The sequence below is a fragment of the Manis pentadactyla genome, chromosome 4 (assembly GCF_030020395.1).
Source record: "Manis pentadactyla isolate mManPen7 chromosome 4, mManPen7.hap1, whole genome shotgun sequence".
Taxonomy (NCBI): domain Eukaryota; kingdom Metazoa; phylum Chordata; class Mammalia; order Pholidota; family Manidae; genus Manis; species Manis pentadactyla.
Window position 1 is genome coordinate 155,499,801 of NC_080022.1, and position 21,806 is coordinate 155,521,606.

Here is a 21,806-nt window from a genome sequence, read left to right on the forward strand (position 1 = left end):
TTTAATTTGCATTTCTCTGATGATTAGCTATGTGGAGCATCTTTTCATGTGCCTGTTGGCAATCTGAATTTCTTCTTTGGAGAACTGTCTGTTCACATCTTCCACCCATTTTTTAATCAGGTTATTTGCTTTTTGCTTGTTAAGGCATGTGAGTTCTTTATGTATTTTGGATGTTGTTGGATATGTCATTTACCAATATGTTCTCCCATACTGTAGGATGCCTTTTTGTTCTGCTGATGCTGTCCTTTGCTGTACAGAAGCTTTTTAGTTTGATGTAGTCCCATTTGTTCATCTTTGCTAAATTTTAGTTTTTAAGCTACCTATTTTGCTTTTCTTCTTCTTTATCCCTTGCCAGTGGTTTCCCTTATTTTGGAGGAAAATATCCATGAGAAGGACAAAAATAGAAAGTTACAATAGAATTTTCTAACACTAAATTAACACATCTTCCAAAGTTATAAAATAGTGAGAAGTGTGTAATATTTTCTGCTATTAATAGTACTCATTTCTTTTACAGAGGGAATTATAAAGTAAGACTTTAGTGCCCTGAATTATTAATTTCCAAGACTACAGTATAAGTTTTACTATAATTATGGCTACTTTTAATATTTAATACATGAAAATGGGGGCAGATTTGTTTTCTTTTTGACATTTTTGAAACCTGATACCAATAAAAGCAGGGTCACTGTTTTCAGTCTTTGTTATTGCTTTTCTCTTCTATGTCTATAAATCAGTTTCCCAATCAATCAGTAAATGAATATTAGCAACTTACAATATTAAATGTTCAATATTTGAAATCCTTGCTTGTGATCAAAATATTTTCACATGTTATTTTATCACTGAACATTAAAAAGTTTTTATGAATAGTGAAACAAATGCTTTCCTCTGTAAAGCTTTACTTACATCATAGGATCATCAAAAGGGTTAAATGGAACAACACATGTAATATCTTTATATAGCAATGGCTGGTATTTATTAAATGCACAATAATCAAAAGTACAGAACTGCCACAGACATAGGATTTGTTAGAAAAGTAAGATTACAAAAGGTAGAAACTCAAACATTTTTATTTATTTATTTCAGAAATTAAATTTTGCCAGCATGTCTTTTGAATTCATTTAATCTTTAATTCTTTTAAAAAAGACTTTAATTTTTAGAGCAGTTTTAGGTTCACAGGAAATTGTAGTACAAGGTACAGAGATTTTCTATATAACCCTTTGCTCCCTAACCCCCCTCTCCCCAAAGTTTCCACCATTAACATCCCTTGCTTGAGTGGCACATTATTATTACTTGATAAACCTTCACTGACATACCATTATCACCCAAAGTCTGCAGTTTACCTTATGCTTTATTTATGGTGGTGTGTATTCTGTGAGTTTGGACAAATGTATAATGACATGTATCTACCATAATAGTATCATATAGAGTAAGTGAATTGATTATAAGTACTTAACATTGATTAATTCATTTAACAAATAATACTGTGTTCAATGTACAATAATAAAGACATAGTCTCTGACTTCTAGAAACTTATAGTTCTTTTGAGTGAAAGGGCTTATAGGTCTAAAAAATGTACATGTGACATTAACTAGATTTGTTTATTCCCTTTATTTCTGTTCCTTCATTAAGAATGTTTAAATATCCCCAAATGATTAAAAAAACATGGAAAATTTTCTGGGAGGATTAGTTCTTTTCTTCATTTGTTAGAGTAAACTAGTTGTATGTTTTAAATAGTTCTCATTGTTCTTGGAGATGTAATTATTAATATGGATCATTAATGTTATTTACAAATATCTCTTCTATATTATTATGGATTGCCATATGCTATTTTGAGAGTCATATCTTGGCAGTAGCTTCGAAATAAAATGTTTCCTATGTGTTAGGGTTTTAGTTAAAATAACCGCAACATAGTTACATACTACTCCATGTTAAATCAGGTTACGTAGAAAAGTAATTAGAATATGTTTCACTTGTACCTCATTAGTCTAATGAAAACCAGTTGAGAGGTTTTAAAATGTTTTAGTTCTTACTGATATTTGTTGATTTATTTCTTTGGAGGGGGCAGATCCCTGGATTTTTAACTTAGGAGATATTTGACAGACTTACATTGTACTTAATGTTATTGGGAAATGAGATTTGATAATTTCTTGGAGACTTGAAGATTTTGTAGTATTCTCAAAAACTTGGCACTTTAACCTTGTTTTCCTTTTATCTAGTGGAAGTTTTACCTTTCTTAGCAGGTCTCAGAAAAGTTTACTATTTAGCTTTGGATATTAGTATATTAGTAGTCTATATATTAAAAAATAAATGTAACAAAAGACGGCAAACTAAACTGTTACAAACATTCATAACTGTGTTTAAGCCCTTTCATATTCAGCAAATTACTGTACTTCCTACTTTACCAGAATTTTAATCTAATCTACTTGGAATTGCCTTTAATTCTTTCTTCTCTGCCTTTAAACTTACCTATGCCTATATTATAAGACTATACTCATGCATAAGGGATCTGATCACCTAACATTTATTTCTTCAAGGTAGATGACTGACAAAAATATATTATTTCTCAAATATGTTAAACTTTTAAAAAGTGACTTTTTAAATATGTGTTCCAAAATACATGAATCTTCAAAATACATTAAGCAATGTTACAACTGAAAGGGAAAAAAGAGAAATCAACAACTGAAGTTAGAGATCAACACTGCTTTTTCAGTAACTGATGGGACAAATAGACAGGAAAACAGTCTGGATATAGAAGGCATCAACTACAACATCAATTTGACTCAACTGATTATGAATACCATATCCACATACTTCTAAGTGCGCATAGAACATTCACCAAGAGTGATCACATGCTAGGTGATAAAGCCAGCCTCAAAATACAGTATATTTTATAATCACAATATAATTAAATTAGAAATCAATAACATCTCTCTGGAAAGATCTGTATACAGTGTTTGGAAATTAAACTATGGGTCAAGCAGAAATCATAAGAAAATATATTTTGAACTGAGAGATTGAAAAAACAGCATATCAAAAATTTGGGGTATAATTAAGGGATAAAAGGATATTTATTCTTTTAATTCTAAATGCTCACACTTGAAAAAAAGGAAGGTGTGAAATTTTAATTTTAAGAATTTAAAGAGAGGGGCAAGTTATCTAAGTAAAAAGAAGAAAATAATAAATGTAAATCAATGAAAGAAAATGGCCACAGAGAAAATCAAGTAAGCTCAAAGCTAGTTTTTTAAAACACCAGCAAAATTGGTAACACTTTAGTGAAACTGATCAAGAAAAATAGAAGGCACAAACTGTCAGTATCAAGAATGAATGAAGGGGCATTACTACAGATCTTAGGCTCATTAAAGGATAATAATTGATATTATAAACAATTTTGAAAACTCACATGAAACAGACAAATGGAAACCCTAACTCAGTGGAAAGTTATTGGTAAGTGAACAGTGGAATGATGTTGTTATGGAGCAACTGATAATCGTAAACATGTATTTCACAATTACTTTTTATAATCAAATAAGCTAATTATCTCTATGAAAGGAGCAAAAAACAGAAGTACAAGAACTCAGAGGAGACAGAGTAAGATAATAGAGATATTCTTAAAACAGAAGGAAGAAAACCTATAAATTAATTATAGAATTGATGAAATTAGGTACAAAAGGGAAAATAGAAAACTGAATAAAATGAGAGCCTGAGCAAAATGGAAAGAAAATTAGAACATTTGCATAGTTCCCAAGTAAGAGAAGTGAAGTAATGGAATGCAGGAAATGTCAAATATCAGAGTGGTTAATCTCGAAGACATTAATCTCAAGACTCGTTGTAGTGTTCCTTTATTTCAGGAGCTCAGTTCTACCGCATGTACCCCCACAGCAACTGAAGCAAATTCTATAAGACCCCTAAGACAGTGTAAAAAGCCCAATTACATTAGAAATAATAATTTTAAAAACCCTATAAATTAGGTGTCAGCAAAGTTATTTTTGCCATATAAGAAATATTTTAGTTTCAGTGGACCATATGGTCTCTTTGTGGTGACTAATCAATTTATCTACAGGAAATATATAAATGTGTGTGTCTATATGTTCCAGTTAAATTAGCAGTAGGGGTTGGATTTGAGAATAGTTTGCTGATTTCTGTTATTTTCTTAAAATTTTGAAAAATTTTCCTAAATAAAAATCTAAGTGCTGTATTTACAAATGGTTTTTAGTGGATGAAGATTGTATAGGCATACTGGAAAATAGTATCATAAATATACAAATTATATATATGTTTATTTGTTCATATATGGATATGTAAACTGCAGACTTTTCTTGTTTCCTGTAACCTCTCTTACATAATTTGTATTTCCATTGCATTTATTTTTCATTGTTGTATATTAAGCATATTTGCTTATAACTTCATTTTCTTCCTTTTAAAGAAACAGGTACTTCTTTTGAACTGTCTTTGAAAGTAGAATATTTCTAAGTAATTTTTGTATTTAATTGCAAATAACAGAAACTTATTTAATTATTTATTTAAAAATTTTTTATTGAGATATTATTGATATACACTCTTATTAAGGTTTCACATGAAAAAACAATGTGGTTACTACGTTTACCCAAATTATCAAGTCCCCATCCATACCCCAATGCAGTCACTATCCATTAGTGTAGTAAGATGCCACAGATTCACTATTTGCCTTCTTTGTGCTTGCTACACTGTTATCCCCATGATCCCTGATACCATGTGTACTAAACATAATACCCCTCAATTCCCTTCTCCCTCTCTACCCGCCCTCCCACACCCCTCCGCTTTGGTAACCACTAGTTCCTTCTTGGAGTCTCTGAATCTGCTGCTATTTTGTTCCTTCAGTTTTGCTTTGTTGTTATACTCCACAAATGAGGGAAATCATTTGGCATTTGTCTTTCTCCGCCTGGCTTATTTCACTGAGCATAATATCCTCCAGCTCCATCCATGTTGTTCCAAATGGTAGGATTTGTTTCTTTCTTATGGCTGAATAGTATTCCATTGTGAATATGTACCACATCTTTTTTACCCATTCATCTAACAGAAACTTATTTAAAAAAATATAACGTATTATCTCTTTGGCTGCCTGTTACGTAGTATGTAAGACAAGGATCACTAACATCTAATTCCAACCCCAGTTTGAACATTACCTCCTGTTTTTATGTAGGTGCTATTCTTTCATACCTGATTACTTCTCACTTAAAAGCACTTGTTAATATCACTCTCTCAATTTATGTGTTAGAAGTTTTAATTACCGAGTCTTTACTCAGAACTTTAAGAAGAAAAATGTTGTTATTAACTAATAATAGTTAATTTAGCTTTTAATATGGTTAAGTTTCCATTTTCTTTGCTTTTCTTTTAATTACTTAATAAAAGTGTAACCAACTGGGTTTTGTTCTTTAGGAATTGAATAAGAATACAAATAATGTAATACTATCAAAATTTTCCTCTTATGTTTAAAGGATTAAATTCAGTAACACATGTTGAAGGTTGTACAGCTTTTTCCCATTTAAAAATAAGTGTTTCCATGCTTCTTGCAATTTGTGGTATATTTAAAATGTCTTTGCTATTTTGCGTTTCACATATACATGCACATTCTTGGAAAATGTCACTTTCTCAAATACTTTGTTCCACTTTTCCTAATTTTGGTTCAATCTGTTAAATATCATGAATAAAAATACTAAAAGTCTTTCTAAAGGAAAATGGTATTAATGTTTAGAATTTTCAATTCATAAAAGCCATATTTCACATTATTTTAACACGATGTTCATTGTATTGCATTACAAAAAAAACTATTTTGGAAACATTGTCCAGGACAAGAAATGGCTATGATTTTAATAAAATACATGGATATAAAGAAAAAAAACATTGTTATGAAAATTAAAAGTAGACTCTGAAACTCAAAATTTAAGTATTTTTGATAGAGATTTATAAATTTGAGTTTAGATGTTAAATACTGTATTAAGTATATGTCAAATCTTGTTTTCCATCAGGCAAAAAAGGTAGTTTTACATCTATCTAGTACACCATTTTTAGGCTGCTATCTTGCCTGAGGGTTTCAGCCCTGGGCAAGTTCACTCTGGATTCGGTGAGACCCAATAAAGACAATGTTAAGTTGGGAGTAAAAAGGGGTTTATACCAAGATTTATTCTCACAGCGGTAGGTCAAGTGTTAGGATCATGTCTGTACCCAGCTGTATACAAATAGCAAGCCCGTTTCTGCCTCTGCCTCTGGTTCAACTTCTTCTCCTGCTCTCTTGCTGTCTTCTGTAGGCTCTGCTCTTAGCCCAGGCCAGTTGGGAGGGAGGGAAGCAGGGTCCCTTTTTATAAAAACAGGCAATAGTGGCTTATTACCAACAGGTATGCAAGCATACCCTGCACAGTAGGCTAAGTATTACACCATTGCATGTACACAGTAGGTAGATTAGGATCAGATGAGGATCCTGGCCATGGAACTTCCATTTTCCCTACAGTGGCATTCGCATTTCAAGGATAAAGTGTAAGGTCACCATCGTCATTCCTTCATACGTTATAAAAAAAAAAAACCCTGAAGTAATCAAAGTCATACTAAGTCTTCACAAAAAGCCTGAGATACCTCAGTCATTTCTTATTTTCTAGATGCTAATAACCTAGTTTTTGGCATGAAAAGGGATTATTGATTCTTCCATGGAAAGATACACTTTAATAGGAAGACTTAACTGTATGTATCTACAAGTCTTTCTTAATTCCTACTCTTTGACCAGGCCACCCTTTTAGTGGTTCATCTGCCTAGGCCTCACTTGTGTTGTTGACTTTTTCTTTATGTAGTAATTACTGGATCTGAAACAGACTTGTCAGAATATTTTTCCATGTTTACAGCATGTATGGTATTATTTGTATATAAAGTGATTCTGAAGTAATGGAGTAAGAGTTCTGATGATCACCCAACCAAATTATGTGGTTATGTACATTTGATCAAATCTTTTAACTGTGTAGCATCAATTTATTAAGAACAAATTACTGATATAACTTACGAACATTAGAATAACTTTTTGTTGAAAAGTGCTTAATGCTCATTTGTTTTTAAGTTTTATTATTTTGGAAACTGTCACTGTTTCATTAGTAATAGCAAGTTAGGATCCCAACAATGTTAGTGTGTAACAGAAGAACCTCAGATATGGAAGTCTACTCAGATTTGTTTCACAATAGTTTATACTGGTAAAAAAATTTTAATTTACATAAATATGTATTAGTTTAACATAATTGTCCACATATTTACTTAAGAAGTTAACTTGATAGATTAAAATAGTAAACAGTAAATCGTAACTCTGGTTACATTACTGTAATTTGATCTTCAAATAAAGTAGGTGAAAAGGCAACCTGATGTTCTTTGAAGCAGTACAATGGCAGAAAAACTTAAACTTCTTTGTTTCCATTAAAAGTCCTGCTGCTCTTCAACTGGGATTGCACTGCATTTAAAGATCATTATGTGTAAAAGAAGGAGAAGGTCTGTATTTGTTATCTGTTGCTGTGTAACAAGTTAGGACAGACTTAATTTTAATGTCTTACTACAATAGACATTTGTTATGTCATAGTTTCTGTCAGTCAGTAGTCCAGGCACAGTTTAAATGGCTCCTTAGTTTAGGGTCTTACAAGGCTGCTGTCAAGATGTCAGCAGAATTGGGATTTTTATCTGCAGGCTTGACATGGGGAGAATCCACTTACGAATTTACTCAGGTTCATTTCTCTGTGGATGTAAGATTGAGGGCATTGCTATACTGTTGGCTGTGTGCTTGAGGGTCTCTGCAGTTCCTCGGCATGGGGGCTTCTCCCACATGGCTGCTTACTGAGTCAGGCCACTGAGGAGAATCTCTGGTGATGACCTTTAGGGAGGATGGGGGCTAGTGAATGGAAGGGGTTATGAGGAACATTTCTGAGTTATTGGAAATGCATTTTTCTGTCTAGGTGGAGTTACATGTGTCAACCTACCTGTTGAAAATTCACCAAGGTGTTCACCTTAGACATGTATACTCTTCTTTATGTTTACTTCAGTATATATTTATTTAAAAACAATTGTAAAACAACTGCCAATGACTTATAGATTTTTCAGTATATACTTTTCTACTTTGAAACTAATTTCTGGTCAGTATGACTTATTAATAGAAGTAAGTGTTAGGTATATCCTACTACTGTTTAACCACAGATCATAGGATGATAACATTTTAAAATAGGAGATCTTTTGATTGCAATGGAATTTCAGTTTTTTGGTAGTGGACAACTGTACATTATTTGATAAATTTATGAGGACTCTTGTGATCATTTACAATGTAAAGATACTACTTCATAATGTATCATATGTAGGTATGGGCTCCTGTCACTCTGGTGTTAACTTCTGGGGCCAAGAAGTTCTATATGATGATAGAAAATAGAAAGTGTGCTAAAATACTTCTTTCCAGCTTCTGACCATAGCTAGTTCCAAACCGTTTCCATTTCCCAATATGCTATATACTCTGTGGAATAGATGGGCTGTGGCTCCTTATGGTGGGATGTAGATCCTTTTTCCACTTTTCTGTTTTCTTATCGAAGTAGTCTCTTCTCCCTCTCTCTCTTTTTTTCATCCCTATGCTTGTGACCTGTTTCAAAGCTTTTTCTTTTATATCATAATCTGGGTTCCACTATTACATTGAAAATAAATTCCTCTATATCTACAGCCTGGCATTCTTTCAAAAGATAAAATTTCCTAGTAATACTCCCTTAATTTGGTTTTTGCATTCTCTTAGCTTTGTTAATTTTTATGTGCTTTTTAAATAGTTGTTTTATGTAGTATTCATATTTTTAAAAGATTAGCTTAAAATATGTAATTCCCCTTTCCTAGTGTTCATATCACTACTTGTTGAAGTTAAGAGGAAATCCCATCTCCATACTCTTGGCAAGATGTGCTTTCTTCTTCATCTCTCTACACTCTTCGTCACACTACCGTTATGCACCTTGTGACCATCACAACAGATTGTGCCCTTTTACAGGTTTCTGTCAGTTATCAAAACAAACCACTATTCCCAGGTCATTTCCAATTCTAACTCATGTCTCTTCAGGCAGAGATGCCGATCTTCTCATCCCCGGCACTTACCTTTTCCCCTCCTGTGTGTTTCTTTATACATATGATCCATCAGTATAGGCACACCTCAGAGATACTGTGGGTTCAGTTCCAGACCACCACAGTAAAGCAAATAACCACAATAATATGAGTCACATGAATGTTTTTGTTTCTCAGAGCATATAAAAGTTATTTTTTACCCTATATGTAGTCTACTAAATGTGCAGTAGCATTGTCTAAAGAACATGTACATACCTTAATTAAAAAAGACTTTTTTGTTAAAAAATGATGAACCATCATCTGAGCTTTCAGTGAGTCATGATTACTAATCACAGATCACAACAAATAATAATAATAATAAAAAAGTTTGAAATATTGCAAGAATTTAAATATGTGACAGAGACATGAAGTGAGCAAATGCTGTTGGAAAAATGGCACCAACAGGCCTGCTCAGTGCAGGGTTGCATTTTAATCTGTTAAAAATGCAGTATCTGTAAAGCTCAATAAAATGAGGTGCCTGTACTTTTCATTTGATTTATTTCACTTATTTATGTGTTAAATTTTTCTTCTCATACTAGAATATGCTCATTGAGTGCAAGAATTTTGGCCTGTTTTGTGTTCAGAGTGTCCAGCACAGAAATAACAACTAACAAATTTATCAAATGAATAAATTAATGGAAAGATAAGAGGCCATAATTCTCTTCCATTATTCTGATGATAAAACCTAATTTTTACTTTTTGGTTTTTGTTCATTGTTTTCTTCCATATTATACTATAATTGTATAATTTTGCTCTTTATTTAACCATTTTAGGTATGTGATATATGAGGTATTAGGGTATACTATCATCACCATCACCTATAATTCTCTGTTCCTCTGAATATAGTTAGTTTTTCTCTGGTTTTGCTTTTTTTTAGGTGCTATAATATGTCTGTATGTGTACAGTTTTACACTTCACACCAACCTATAAATTGCTTGCCTTGCACCAGATACCTTCTCTGGTCTAACTAAGGGATGGGCCTTCGTAGTAAAGATAATGGCCTTCCAGATTGCTGAATCATCATGGGATGGTGAGTAGGACATTTCTCAGTAAGTCAGTTATGGCTGGCAGATTCTTCAATTGATCTGATGGATAAAAATATCATAGATTTCAAAGGAAGAAGCAAGTGATTCATGCTGGGAGGATATCATCATAGTTGATTGGAAGAACTGTTGGATTTAGGTGTGTGCACATGGGGTGGAATAGAGCCAGGGAGATACAGGACCTTGACTAATGGTACCTGAGCTAGAGTCGGTGTTGTATGAAAGATGAGAATGTAAATTAAATATAAAAAAAGTTGAGTCCATATTGTGGAGTGCTTCACTTGCTTAGATAAAAAGTTGAACTTTATTCTGTGGCAGTGGGGTATCATTGATAGTTTCTGAAACAGGAATAAATGATCAGAGATACCATTTAGGAAGATTACTATGACAAGATAGATAGATTTTTAAGTTTGTAAATTTTTAGTGTGATATGATGAGCTAGATGACAATTCCCCACACTTACAATTCTTATTGTGGGCACTGCTCACTACACCCTATTTCTGAATATCTTGTTTTATATTAGTTTCAAGTATACAACACAGTCTTTCAACAGTTACTCACATTATTAAACCCTCACCCCAAATAGTGCAGTTATTATCTGTCAACATGAAAAGATGTTATAGAATCATTGGCAGTATTGTCCATGCTGTACTACCATCCCTGTGACCAACTTATATTATGATTGGGAATTTTTGTAGTGCTTTATCCCCCTCAGCCTCTCCACCCACTCACCCATACCCCCTCCCTGTGGTAACCACCAGTCACTTCTCAGTGTCTCTGAGTCTACTACTATTTTGTAGATTTTGTTTTGTTTTGTTTTATATTCCACAATTAAGTGAAATCTTAGTATTTGTCTTTCTCCACCTGGCTTATTGTGGTTTTGATTTGCATTTCCCTAATGACTAATGGTGTTGAGCATCTTTCCAACATGATTGTTGGCCATTTGTATATCTCCTCTGGCGAAATGTCTAATCATGTTATTTGCTGTTTTTTAATTAGGTTTTCATCATTTTGAGTTCTCAATATATTCTGGATCCTATACCCTTATCTGATATGTAATTTGCAAATATTGTCTCATACTTTTTAGGTTGTCTTTTTGCTTTTTTGTAATTTTGATAATACTTTTTGATAAGTTTGCAATATTTTTATAATCCAATTTGTCTATTTTTTTCTTCTGTTTCTTATGCTTTTGGTATCCTATATGAGAATATTGCTGAATCAAAGATCATAAAGATTTATCCCTTTATTTTCTTTTAAGAGTTTTATAGGATTAGCTCTTATATTTAGGTCTTTATTACATCTGGAGTTAATTTTTGTATATGATTTAAGAGAGGAGTCTAACTTTATTCTTTTGCATGTGGACTTAAAGTTTACCCAGCATTGTTTGTTGAGGATACTCTTCTTTTCCCATTGAGGGGACTTAGCATCTTTCTCAAAAATCAATTGGTCATTTAGGTATAGGTTTATTTCTGGAATCTGAATTCTGTCCCATTGGTTTATATATCAGGTGTTAGGTCTGTATCACAGTGTTTTGATTAATGTAGCTTTGTTGTAAGTTTTTAAGTTGGCAAATATGAGTCCTCCAAGTTTGTTGTTTCTCAATAGTGTTTGACTCTTTAGGACCTCTTACAATCCCATTTGTCTTTAGGTTTGTTTTTCATTTCTGTAAAAATGGCCATTGGAATTTTGATAGAGATTGCATTGCTACTGTAGTGGAAGTGCTTTCTTAATTTCTCTTTTGCTTTGATTCTTGCTGGTTATTCATGTGTTATTGTACCCTGCAACGTTCCTGAATTTATTGTAGTATTATTTTGTGTATTCTTTGGGATTTTCTATATATAGGATCATGTTTTCTGTGAATAGAAATAGTTTTGCTTCTTTTCCAATTTAGAAGCTTTTAATTTCTTTCTCTTGTCCAATTTCTTTGACTAGATCTTTCAATACAATGTTGAACAACAGTGATGAAAGTGGACATCCTTTTCTTGTTCTTAATACTAGTGGGAAAGCATTTAGTCTTTTGCTACTGAATATAATATTAGCTGTGGATGTTGCATAAATGTCCCTTATCATATTTGGAAATTCCCTTTTATTCCTTATTTCCTGTGTTTTTTTATCATGAAAGGATATGTAATTTTGGCAAGTGCTTTTCTGTATCAGTTGAGATGATCATGTGGTTTCTTCCTCCTTCATTCTGTTGATGTGGCATTGGTTAAGAGTATATTATTTAGTGCCACATATTTGTGTCTTGTGGTTAAGAGGTTATTGTTTAATTCCACATGTATGTTATTAATTTCCAGTTTTTCCTTCTGTTTTTGATTTTTAATTTTGTTTCATTTTGGTTAAAAACATTGTTTTCATTATTTTTAAATTTATTGAGACTTGTTTGTGGCTAACATGTAGTATATCCTGTAGAATGTACCATGTGTACTTCAGAAGATGCAAATTCTACTGTTTTTGGGTGGCATCTTCTACAAGTTGGTTAAGTTTAGTTGATTTATAGTGTTGATATTAAACTATGTCCATTCTTCTTCATTCTTTTTTATTCTGTTCTTCTGATGTGTAATTGCAGGTGTTTTGCTCTCAAGTTTGTGCATTCCTTCATCTGCCTATTCCAGTAATCAGTTATGCTTTTGAAACCTTTAGTGTACTTTTCATTTTAATTATCATATGCATTTTCAGTTCCATTATTTCTATGTCATTCCTTTTTTGTAATTTCTAGATATTTATTGATATTCTCACTTTATTAATTCATCTTTCTCCCTCAGTTTATAGTTTCTTTTAGCTCTTGAGCATATTTAAAACAATTGATTAAAACTCTTGGTATTATAAATCCATTGTCTGGTTTTCTCAGTATTAGTTTCTCTTATTTCTGTACTGTGAATGGGCCATACTTCCCTTTTTCTTTGTATGCCTTGCAATTTTTTGTTGAACAGTGGACATTTAAATATTGCAATGTGGCAACTCTGAACATCAAATTGTACCCCCTCCCCAGGGTGTGCTGTTTTTGCTTGTTGTGGCCTGCAGCTACTTACTATTAAGTGACTTTTCCAAAATCTTTCTGTAAAGACTGTCTCTGTTGTCCTGTGTGATTACTGAAATTTCTGAAGTCACTTAGCCAGTGACCTAATAGAGATTTTCTTAAACAGAAAAAAAAAATTACTCTAAATTTTGCAAATTGTCTTTGAGCTGGGACAGTCCTTGAGTGTGTAGTGAAGGCTTCTACTTAGCCTTCACGTCTGACCTGAGCAGAGTCAAAGGCTCAGCTAGAGATGCAAGCCTGGTGTCATTGCAGCCCTTTGTTGAGTAAGCATATGGCTGTGGGTATGTATATTGTATTCTCAGTTCCCCAGTTTATCATTCAGTGTACACACATACACAGCTTTCATTACAAGGAATTGGCTTATATGATTGTGAGGACTGTCAGATAAGAAATGGGATGGGTTGGCAGACTGGAAACTACAATTGGGATTGATGTTACAGTCTTGAGGCAGGATTTCTTTAATTAAATATGTATTTTTATAACTTGAATCTCTATGTTCAGTTGTTTTTATCTGCTGTCTTTCATCTCACCTCTTTTATTCATTTCCTCTTCCTTTTGTAAATACAGATTCAACTTTCTGAATAAAAGTTGGATTTCTTTACAATTAAGTATTCTGCTCTTCAAAATATCTGTCAAAAGGATTAAAATGCAAGCCACTGGGAGAAAACAGTTCAGAAACACATATAAAGAACTGTTATCCAAAATATATAGCGAGCTCTTAAAAATAAAAAATAAGAACATGTGCAGCCTGACTAAAAATTGGGCGATAGGCCTCATCTCAAAAACAGTATATAGATGTCAAATAAGGTTATGAAAAGATGCTCCACATAATATGCCATCAAGGAAATTCAAGTTAAAACAACGATATACTGCTATATATCTGTTAGAGTGGCCGTAATCCAGAAAACTGGCATCATCAAATGCTGGTGAGGTTGTGGAGCAACAGGAACTCTCATTCATTTCTGGTTGGAATGCAAAATTTTAAAACCACTTCTTTGGAAGACAGTTTGGCATCACTAACCATATGATCCAGCAATTGCCCTGCTTGGTATTTACCCAAAGGAGTTGAAAACATAAGTTGGCACAAAAAAACTGCACACAAATGTTGATATCAACTTTATTCATAATTGCTGGAACATAGAAGCAACCTTTAGTAGGTGATTAGATAAGTAAACTGGTAAATCCAGGTAATGGAGTATTATTCAGGAATAAAATTAAATGAGCCTTCATACCATAAAAAGAAATGGGGGAAACTTAAATGCATATTACTAACTGAGAGAAGCTAGTCTGAAAAGGTTACATAGTGTATGATTCCAACTGTATGACATTCTGGAAAAGGCAAAACTATGGAGACAGTAAAAAGATCAATGTTTGCCAGGGGCTAGGGATGAAGCAATGTTGAATAATAGGCAGAGCACACAAGATTTCAAGGGTAGTGAGACTATTCTGTATGATATTAATGTTGGATACGTGTCATTTTAAATTTGTCCCAACCCATAGAATGTACGATACTGAGAGTGAACCCTAGTGTAAATTATGGACTTTGGGTGATTTTTAGTGTCATTGTAGGTTAATCAATTGTAGCATTTGTTCCACTCTGGTGGGGGACATTGTTGATAAGGTAGACAAAAGATACATGAAAATCTCTATACCTTCTGCTCAACTTTGCTGTGAACCAAAAACTCTTCTTAAAAAATAAAATACATTAAAAAGAAAATTTAAATGTGAAGAAAAGGATAAAGAGAAAATAAATACTGAAATTAAGATATTTAGATGAAAATGTTTAAAGTTTTCTTGTTTTTATCTTCTATATTTATAATATTTTCAATATTTTTCTTTTTAAGTAACCCAATTTAACATTTGGTTTTATAGTTCATAATTGCTTAATTTATCCTTTTCATTTTCAATAATGGAAGCTTTTAAAAAATTTTGTCCTTTAAATATTCTAGTTAAACCTTTTCACTAAAATGAATGAACCATGTAAATTCTATACTCTTGGCTATGGTGGGACTTTTATGTCCCTAATAAAAGCTTAATAACTTCCTTTATGGGTATAGGTCATGTGTATAGGAGGTAACAGAGTGTTCTATACAGAATTTTTCAACATATGTCCTTGGTTACTCACTATAAAATTAGTTACTTAAAGAAAAGGCCAGTTAAGAAAAAAAATTTTCATCCACTTCTATTTTATATTTATCATAAAAAATACAAAGTAATTTTATACTATGCATGTTGATATCTATGTATTAGAAAGTCAAAGGTGTAGGGGAACAATTTAAAGTTACTGTAACCAATCATTTAATAATACAAATTGCATCATTCTTGCTTTTCTTCCAGCCTCTCATGTTTGCTTACAATGGATTCAGTTACAATTTGCTCTCAACATTTCTGTGTGGAACTTTTTTCCTTAAAGTATTAATTAGGTTTATCATAAAGTGAAGTTAGCCTTATATTTTCAGGTCAGGCATCAACCTGTAAAGATGTTAACTCATTTGAACTCTAGAAATCTAATGAATACTCATTCTTTATCTTGTGGCAGTGTTTGTTGTATACTAAATACAAAGTAAAAGCTTGTTTTATGTCTGTACATTTTAGTATAACACACGTCCTTTCTGTTATGGGGCATGCATACTGTTGATGTTATGGAAAGCTTTCTCATCAGCCTACCCATAAAATTAAGATTGTCTTGCTGTGTCCCAGGTAAATAGTCAAGGCTTTTAAAAAGAGAGAAAATGGAGAACAAAAGGATATGTCAGGCATGTACACAACTGTGTTATTGGCAGATAGCACGACTCCTGTATGAATGTGTGACTTTCTGAAAACTTGCTTTAAAGAATTATCTTTTCCCATTAGGCATTGAGTAAGAGGTTTTTTCCATATATTAAGTTTTTAGTTTTACTAACTTATATTCAGTCAACTCTAAACTGAGCCTCCATAGCATTTGTTTTGTCTACTTCTATTGAAGGCTTTCTGCAGGAAGAATCTCAGTTGTGGCATTGTATGGATGCCAGTGAAATGATCAGAATTCATTTCTAGTGTACTGTAGCTATAATGAGCTGCTAATTGACGGTGAGAAGCTGTTTTCTCCTTCCCAGTTGTTCTCGAAAAATGTTATATTTCATTCATTATTAACTCATTGCTTCTCAGCAGAGGACTGGATTAATAAAAACACTGAGAACAGAATTTTTGTCTTGTGTCAATTTTAGAGATTGAAATTCAGGTTTATTAGATTCTCTCCCCACCTCCAGTTTTGCTAATTGTGTGCCAGTGTGTAAGTACCCACCATAATCAATACACTGCAGCATTTCCATCATCCCCAAAAGTTTCTCATGTTTTAACTTCTCTCCTTCCCTGGCTCCTAGTAATCTCTGATCTGCTTTCTGTTATTATAGTTTTACCTTTCCAGCTTTTCATTGAAAGGGATTCATATGGTATGGTGACTTTTATTTCTGACCATTTTTTTTAAAACTTCATAATGGTTTTGAGATTCATCTATGTTGTATTGATGATTCATTCTTTGAAATTATTGAGTAATACTCCACTGCATTAGTGTATCACAATATATTTTCCATTCATCTTTTATCTACATTTAACATTTTTTGTTACTATGAGTAACAAATTACCTAGACGTGACATATGATAAGGGTATGTTTAATTTCTAAAAAGCTACTACACTATTCTTTAGGGCAATTATACCATTTTGCTTTCCCCAAAACAATGTATGAGAGTTTTAATTACTTTGCATTCTTATATTAACAATCTTCTAAATTTTAGCCAGCCTAGTGAGTGTAAGTGGTATCCCTTAGTGGTTTTAATTTGCATTTCCCTGATGTTCAACATCTTTCCAAATGTTTAGTTGCTATCTTTATTTCTTCCTTGGTATCTTTAAAAATATGATGCCCATTTAAAAAATGTGTTGTATGTATCATTATTATTGAGTGATAAGAGTTCTTTTTGTATTCTGAATACGAACCATTTGCTAAATTTATCTTTTGTAAACGTCTCACAATGTGGGGCTTTCTTTTTCCTTTTCTTATTATATCTGTGTCAAAAAAATTCTGTGTAAATTATATCCTTATTCATAATTTTCTTGTTTAAGAAATAGACTTTTCTGCTATGTTTTGTTCTAGAAGCTATATAGTTTTACATCATATTTTTAGATCTATGATCCATTTTAAATTGATTGTATGTAAGTTAGGGGACAACTTAATATTTTCCATGCAAATATCTAATATTTTTAGCAACCTTCATTTTCAAGACTATCATTTAATCATATGGTACCTTTGATGAAAATCAGTTGGCTGTATGTGTGAGTTTATGTATGGGCTCTCTATTCTGTTCCCTTGATCTATATACCTATGCTCAGGCTATTATCATACTATCTTTTTAAAAAATTGAGATATAATTGATGACATTATATTAGTTTCAGTGTATAACATGATCGAATATTTGTATTGCAAAATGATCACAGCAATAAGTCTTATTTACATCCATCACCACACTTACCTTTTTTTTTTTCTTGTGATGAGAACATTTAAGATCTACTCTCTTAGCAACTTTTAAATACATAATATAGTTTTGTTAACTGTACTCATCATTACATCCTCAGGACTTAATTGATGCTGTAATTGGACATTTGTACCTTTGGACCACCTTCACCCATTTCACCCACCACCTGTCCTCTGCCTCTGGCAACTGCCAGTCTGTTCTCTGTATCTTTGAGTTCAGTTTTTAAAAAACATTCTACATATAAAGGAGATCATACAGGTTTTGTCTTTCTTTCAGCGTAATGCCCTAAAGATCCTCCATGTTGTTGCAAATGGCAGGATTTCCTTTCTTTATTGTCAAATAATATTCATGTGTGTGTGTAATGTACTTACCATATTTTCTCTATCTAGTCATTCATTGATGGACAGTTGAAGTGGCTTCCATGTCCTGGCTATTGTAAATGCTGCTGCATGGCAGTACATATATCTTTTTGAGTTAATCTTTTCATTTCCTTAGATAAATACCCAAAAGTAGAATTGCTGGGTCTTATGGTAGTTTTATTTTTAATTTTTGAGGAATTTCTATACTGTTTTCCATTGTGGCTGCACCAATATACATTCTCACCAATAGTGCAAAAATGTTCCCTTTTCTCCAAATCCTTGTTAACACTGTATCTTATCTTTTTGATAATAGTCACTTTAATAAGTGTAAGGTAATATCTCATACTATCTTAAGTACTATAGCTTAATAATGTCTCATACATTTGAAGTCCCCTAGTCATATTTTGTAAATTTTCATTAAAAAAAATTAGCTGTCATTGTTGAATAACAGCGCTGATAGCAGGCAGTTTTGCCTTGTTCATGATCTTTTGGGGAAATGCTTATTCTTACATCTGTGGGATTTTTGTAGATGCCCCTCATCAGGTTGAAGAAGTTCTCTTTTATTCAGTAACCTTTTGTTCCTGGGAAAAAACTCATCTGGTTTTGTATTGCTGGATTTGATTTGTTAATATTTTGTTGAGGAATTTTTTAATGTATATTCACAAGACATACAGGTATAGATCTGTAGTTTCTTTTCTTGTGAAATATTTTTTTAGTTTTGGTATCAGGAGCTACTGTCCTCATAAAATAAGCTGGGCAGTAACTCCTCTGTCTTCTGAAAGTGTGTAGGATATCTAAACATTTTAGTTTAAATAATTGGTAGAATTTACAAATGAAGCCATTTTTGAACATTTCTTTGTGCAAAGTTTTCAATTATGAGTTCAATTTCTTTTATAGATACTGAAATAGTCAAATTATCTGTTTCTTTTTAGATTGGTTTCAAAGAAGAACTAGATTTTAGTTTGATTTTACCATTTTTCTTTTGCTTACTCAAGTTTTATTTCATTGATTCGTTTTATTTCCATAGTTCTCTCATTCTACTTTCCTTGGATTTAATTTGCTCTTCTTTTCTTACTTAAGGTGTAAACATTGATCACTTCGTTTGTTCAGGTGTCAAGGGCATAGTATCTTAATTGCTATGCCTTTACAATATAAGTCTTATCATGTGGAATGCATATTTATTTTCAAATGTGGTCATTTCTGGTAGATTTTTTTTGGAGTATAGTTAATGTACAATATTACATTGGTTGCAAATGTACAGCAATTATATACATTGGGAAATGCTCACCATGATAAATATAGTTGCCAACTGTCATTTCTGGTAGATTTCTGCTTAAGGTTGAACTGTATCAGTTTAGAAAGTCTACCAACTTATGGTATATAGATCCATTTGTTTTGGTCTCTCTTTGTTTAGTTACTTTTTTGTATAAACATATTAAAATCTTTACTTAGCTTTATTCAATATATTAATATGTTCAGCATATGATAATGTTAAAATTTCACTTTATAATTGTTTGTCCTTAATTTATAAAAATACAGTTGCTATTGGATCTAATGATCTTTGTAGAGCCACACATTAAATAATTAACAATGAAGCCATATAGTAAACCATATAGTAATGATATGTCTTTACTGTGAGGTTGTCTATATATATATACTTCGATTTATAGATTTGTATTTATACAGTTCAGTTCTTAGCAAATGATGACAGGTTTATTTTTTACTTTATTGCCTTATGCACAGTACCTTCCAAACTACTATGTTGAATGGAAGTGATAATAATAGTCTTGCCTAGTATATATATATATATATATATATATATATATATATATATATACACGCACTTCCAGTTGTAAAATAAATAAGTAAGCGGGATGTAATGTATAGCATAAGGAATATAGTCAAAATATTGTAACAACTTGGTATGGTGATAGCTGGTACCTAGAATTATCATGTATATAAGTGTTGAATCACTGTGTTGTACACCTGAAACTAATGTAATACTGTGTGTCAACTACCCTTCAATAAAAATTTTTAAAAAAGTAGATATGTCAAAGAAGTAAAAAAAAAAAAGAAAGAAGCCAAGTGGAGAAAGACAAATATCATATGATTTCGCTAATTTGTGGAATGTAAAAACAAAGCAGAACAGAAAGAACAAAACAACAGTGGGCTCATAGACACTGAGAAGTGACTGTGGTTACCATTGGGGAGGGATCAGGGTGGGGAGTGGGGAAGGTGAGGGAAAGAAAAGAGCCCCCAAATTATCATAATGTAAGTTGCTCACAGGGAGAGTAGTACAGCATGGAGAATATAGTCAGTGATTCTATAACGTCTTTCTATGTTGATAGATAATAACCCCACTAGAGGGGGTAAGGATTTAATAATATGGATAACTGTTGAACCAATTTGAACAGTTTGTACATTTGAAACCAGTATAATATTGTGTATCAATGATACTTCAATTAAAAAAAAAAAGTCACAAGGTTGAACAGTACAGCATAGGGGATATAGTTGATAATGCAATATCTGTATGGTGACCGACAGATGGTAACTACACTTACTGTGGTGAGCATTTCCTAATGTATATAATTGTTGAATCACTATATTGTACACCTGAAAACAATGTAATATTGTTTATAAGTAGATTTCAATTAAAAAATCCAGTTATAAAACAAATATTTTAAAAAGTTGGTATCCTTTATCATATTCATGAAATATTTCTTACCATAAACAGGTTTTTAATTTTATTGAATGTTTTTCTGCCTTTATTGAGATAATCTTCTGGGTTTTATTTTGTATAGTACTATTTTTTTTGTTGATGTAATTTTTTATTGAAGTATCATTGATATACAATATTATATTGGTTTCAAGTATACAACAGTGACTCAACAGTTATATACATTATTAAATCCTCACCCCAACTAGTGTCGTTATTATATTATGATTGAGATTTTGTGCCTGTTTATCCCCTTCACCTATTTCACCCACCCACTTCAACCCTTCCCCACTGGTAGCCACCAGTCACTTCTCAGTGTCTATGAGTGCACTGCTGTTTTGTTCATTTTATTTTGTTTTTAAATTCCACATGTAAATGAAATCATATGTTATTTGTTTTTCTCCACCTGGCTTATTTCACTTAGCATAATACCCTCTAAGTGTATCCAGGTTGTCACAAATGGCAGGATTTCTTTCTTTTTATGGTTGTATATAGCACTAATTTGTATAGTACTAATTTTCTTTGTGTAGTTTCATTTTTTTCTTCCTCTAACTTTGCATTCTTGAAATGAATTGATTGGGATATATTATGATTTTTTAAAATAGCCGATCAATTTGCTTTATTTTACTAAGAGTTTTTAAGATTATCTGTGAATCAGAAAATGGAGTTTACTGGCCCTCCCAGCTTTTTGAAAATAATGGCTTTTGTCTTTTTATAGCACAAGTCCCCCTTACTGTTGTGTGGATCTATATTCACTTCGTACTGGGGAGATGGTCAAGTCCATTCAGTTTAAAACACCTATCTATGATCTCCATTGCAACAAGCGGTAAGCGTTTTTTAATGTGTTTCTTCTACAAGGTAACATTCCTTCTGGATATGTAGAGTTCTATGAATAACATTGATTATATTTGATTTTTTTAAAAAGTTACGAAAACACCTTTTGAAATCTGCCAAATTAGAGTAGCACTTAAGATTTCTTTATGATTGTTTTCAGGCTTCCAGTCTTGACTTATTAGTGA

General features: G+C 32.2%; 1 protein-coding gene across 1 annotated transcript in view; it reads left to right on the forward strand.

Annotated features, from left to right (window-relative positions):
* The window catches only part of BCAS3 (BCAS3 microtubule associated cell migration factor), a 623,923-nt gene that overhangs the window by 139,990 nt on the left and 462,127 nt on the right, over positions 1 to 21,806 (forward strand). Inside the window, exon 9 of the mRNA XM_057499516.1 lies at positions 21,506 to 21,613. Coding sequence (XP_057355499.1) covers positions 21,506 to 21,613 — 108 coding nt within the window. The remainder of the gene's footprint in view (positions 1 to 21,505; positions 21,614 to 21,806) is intronic.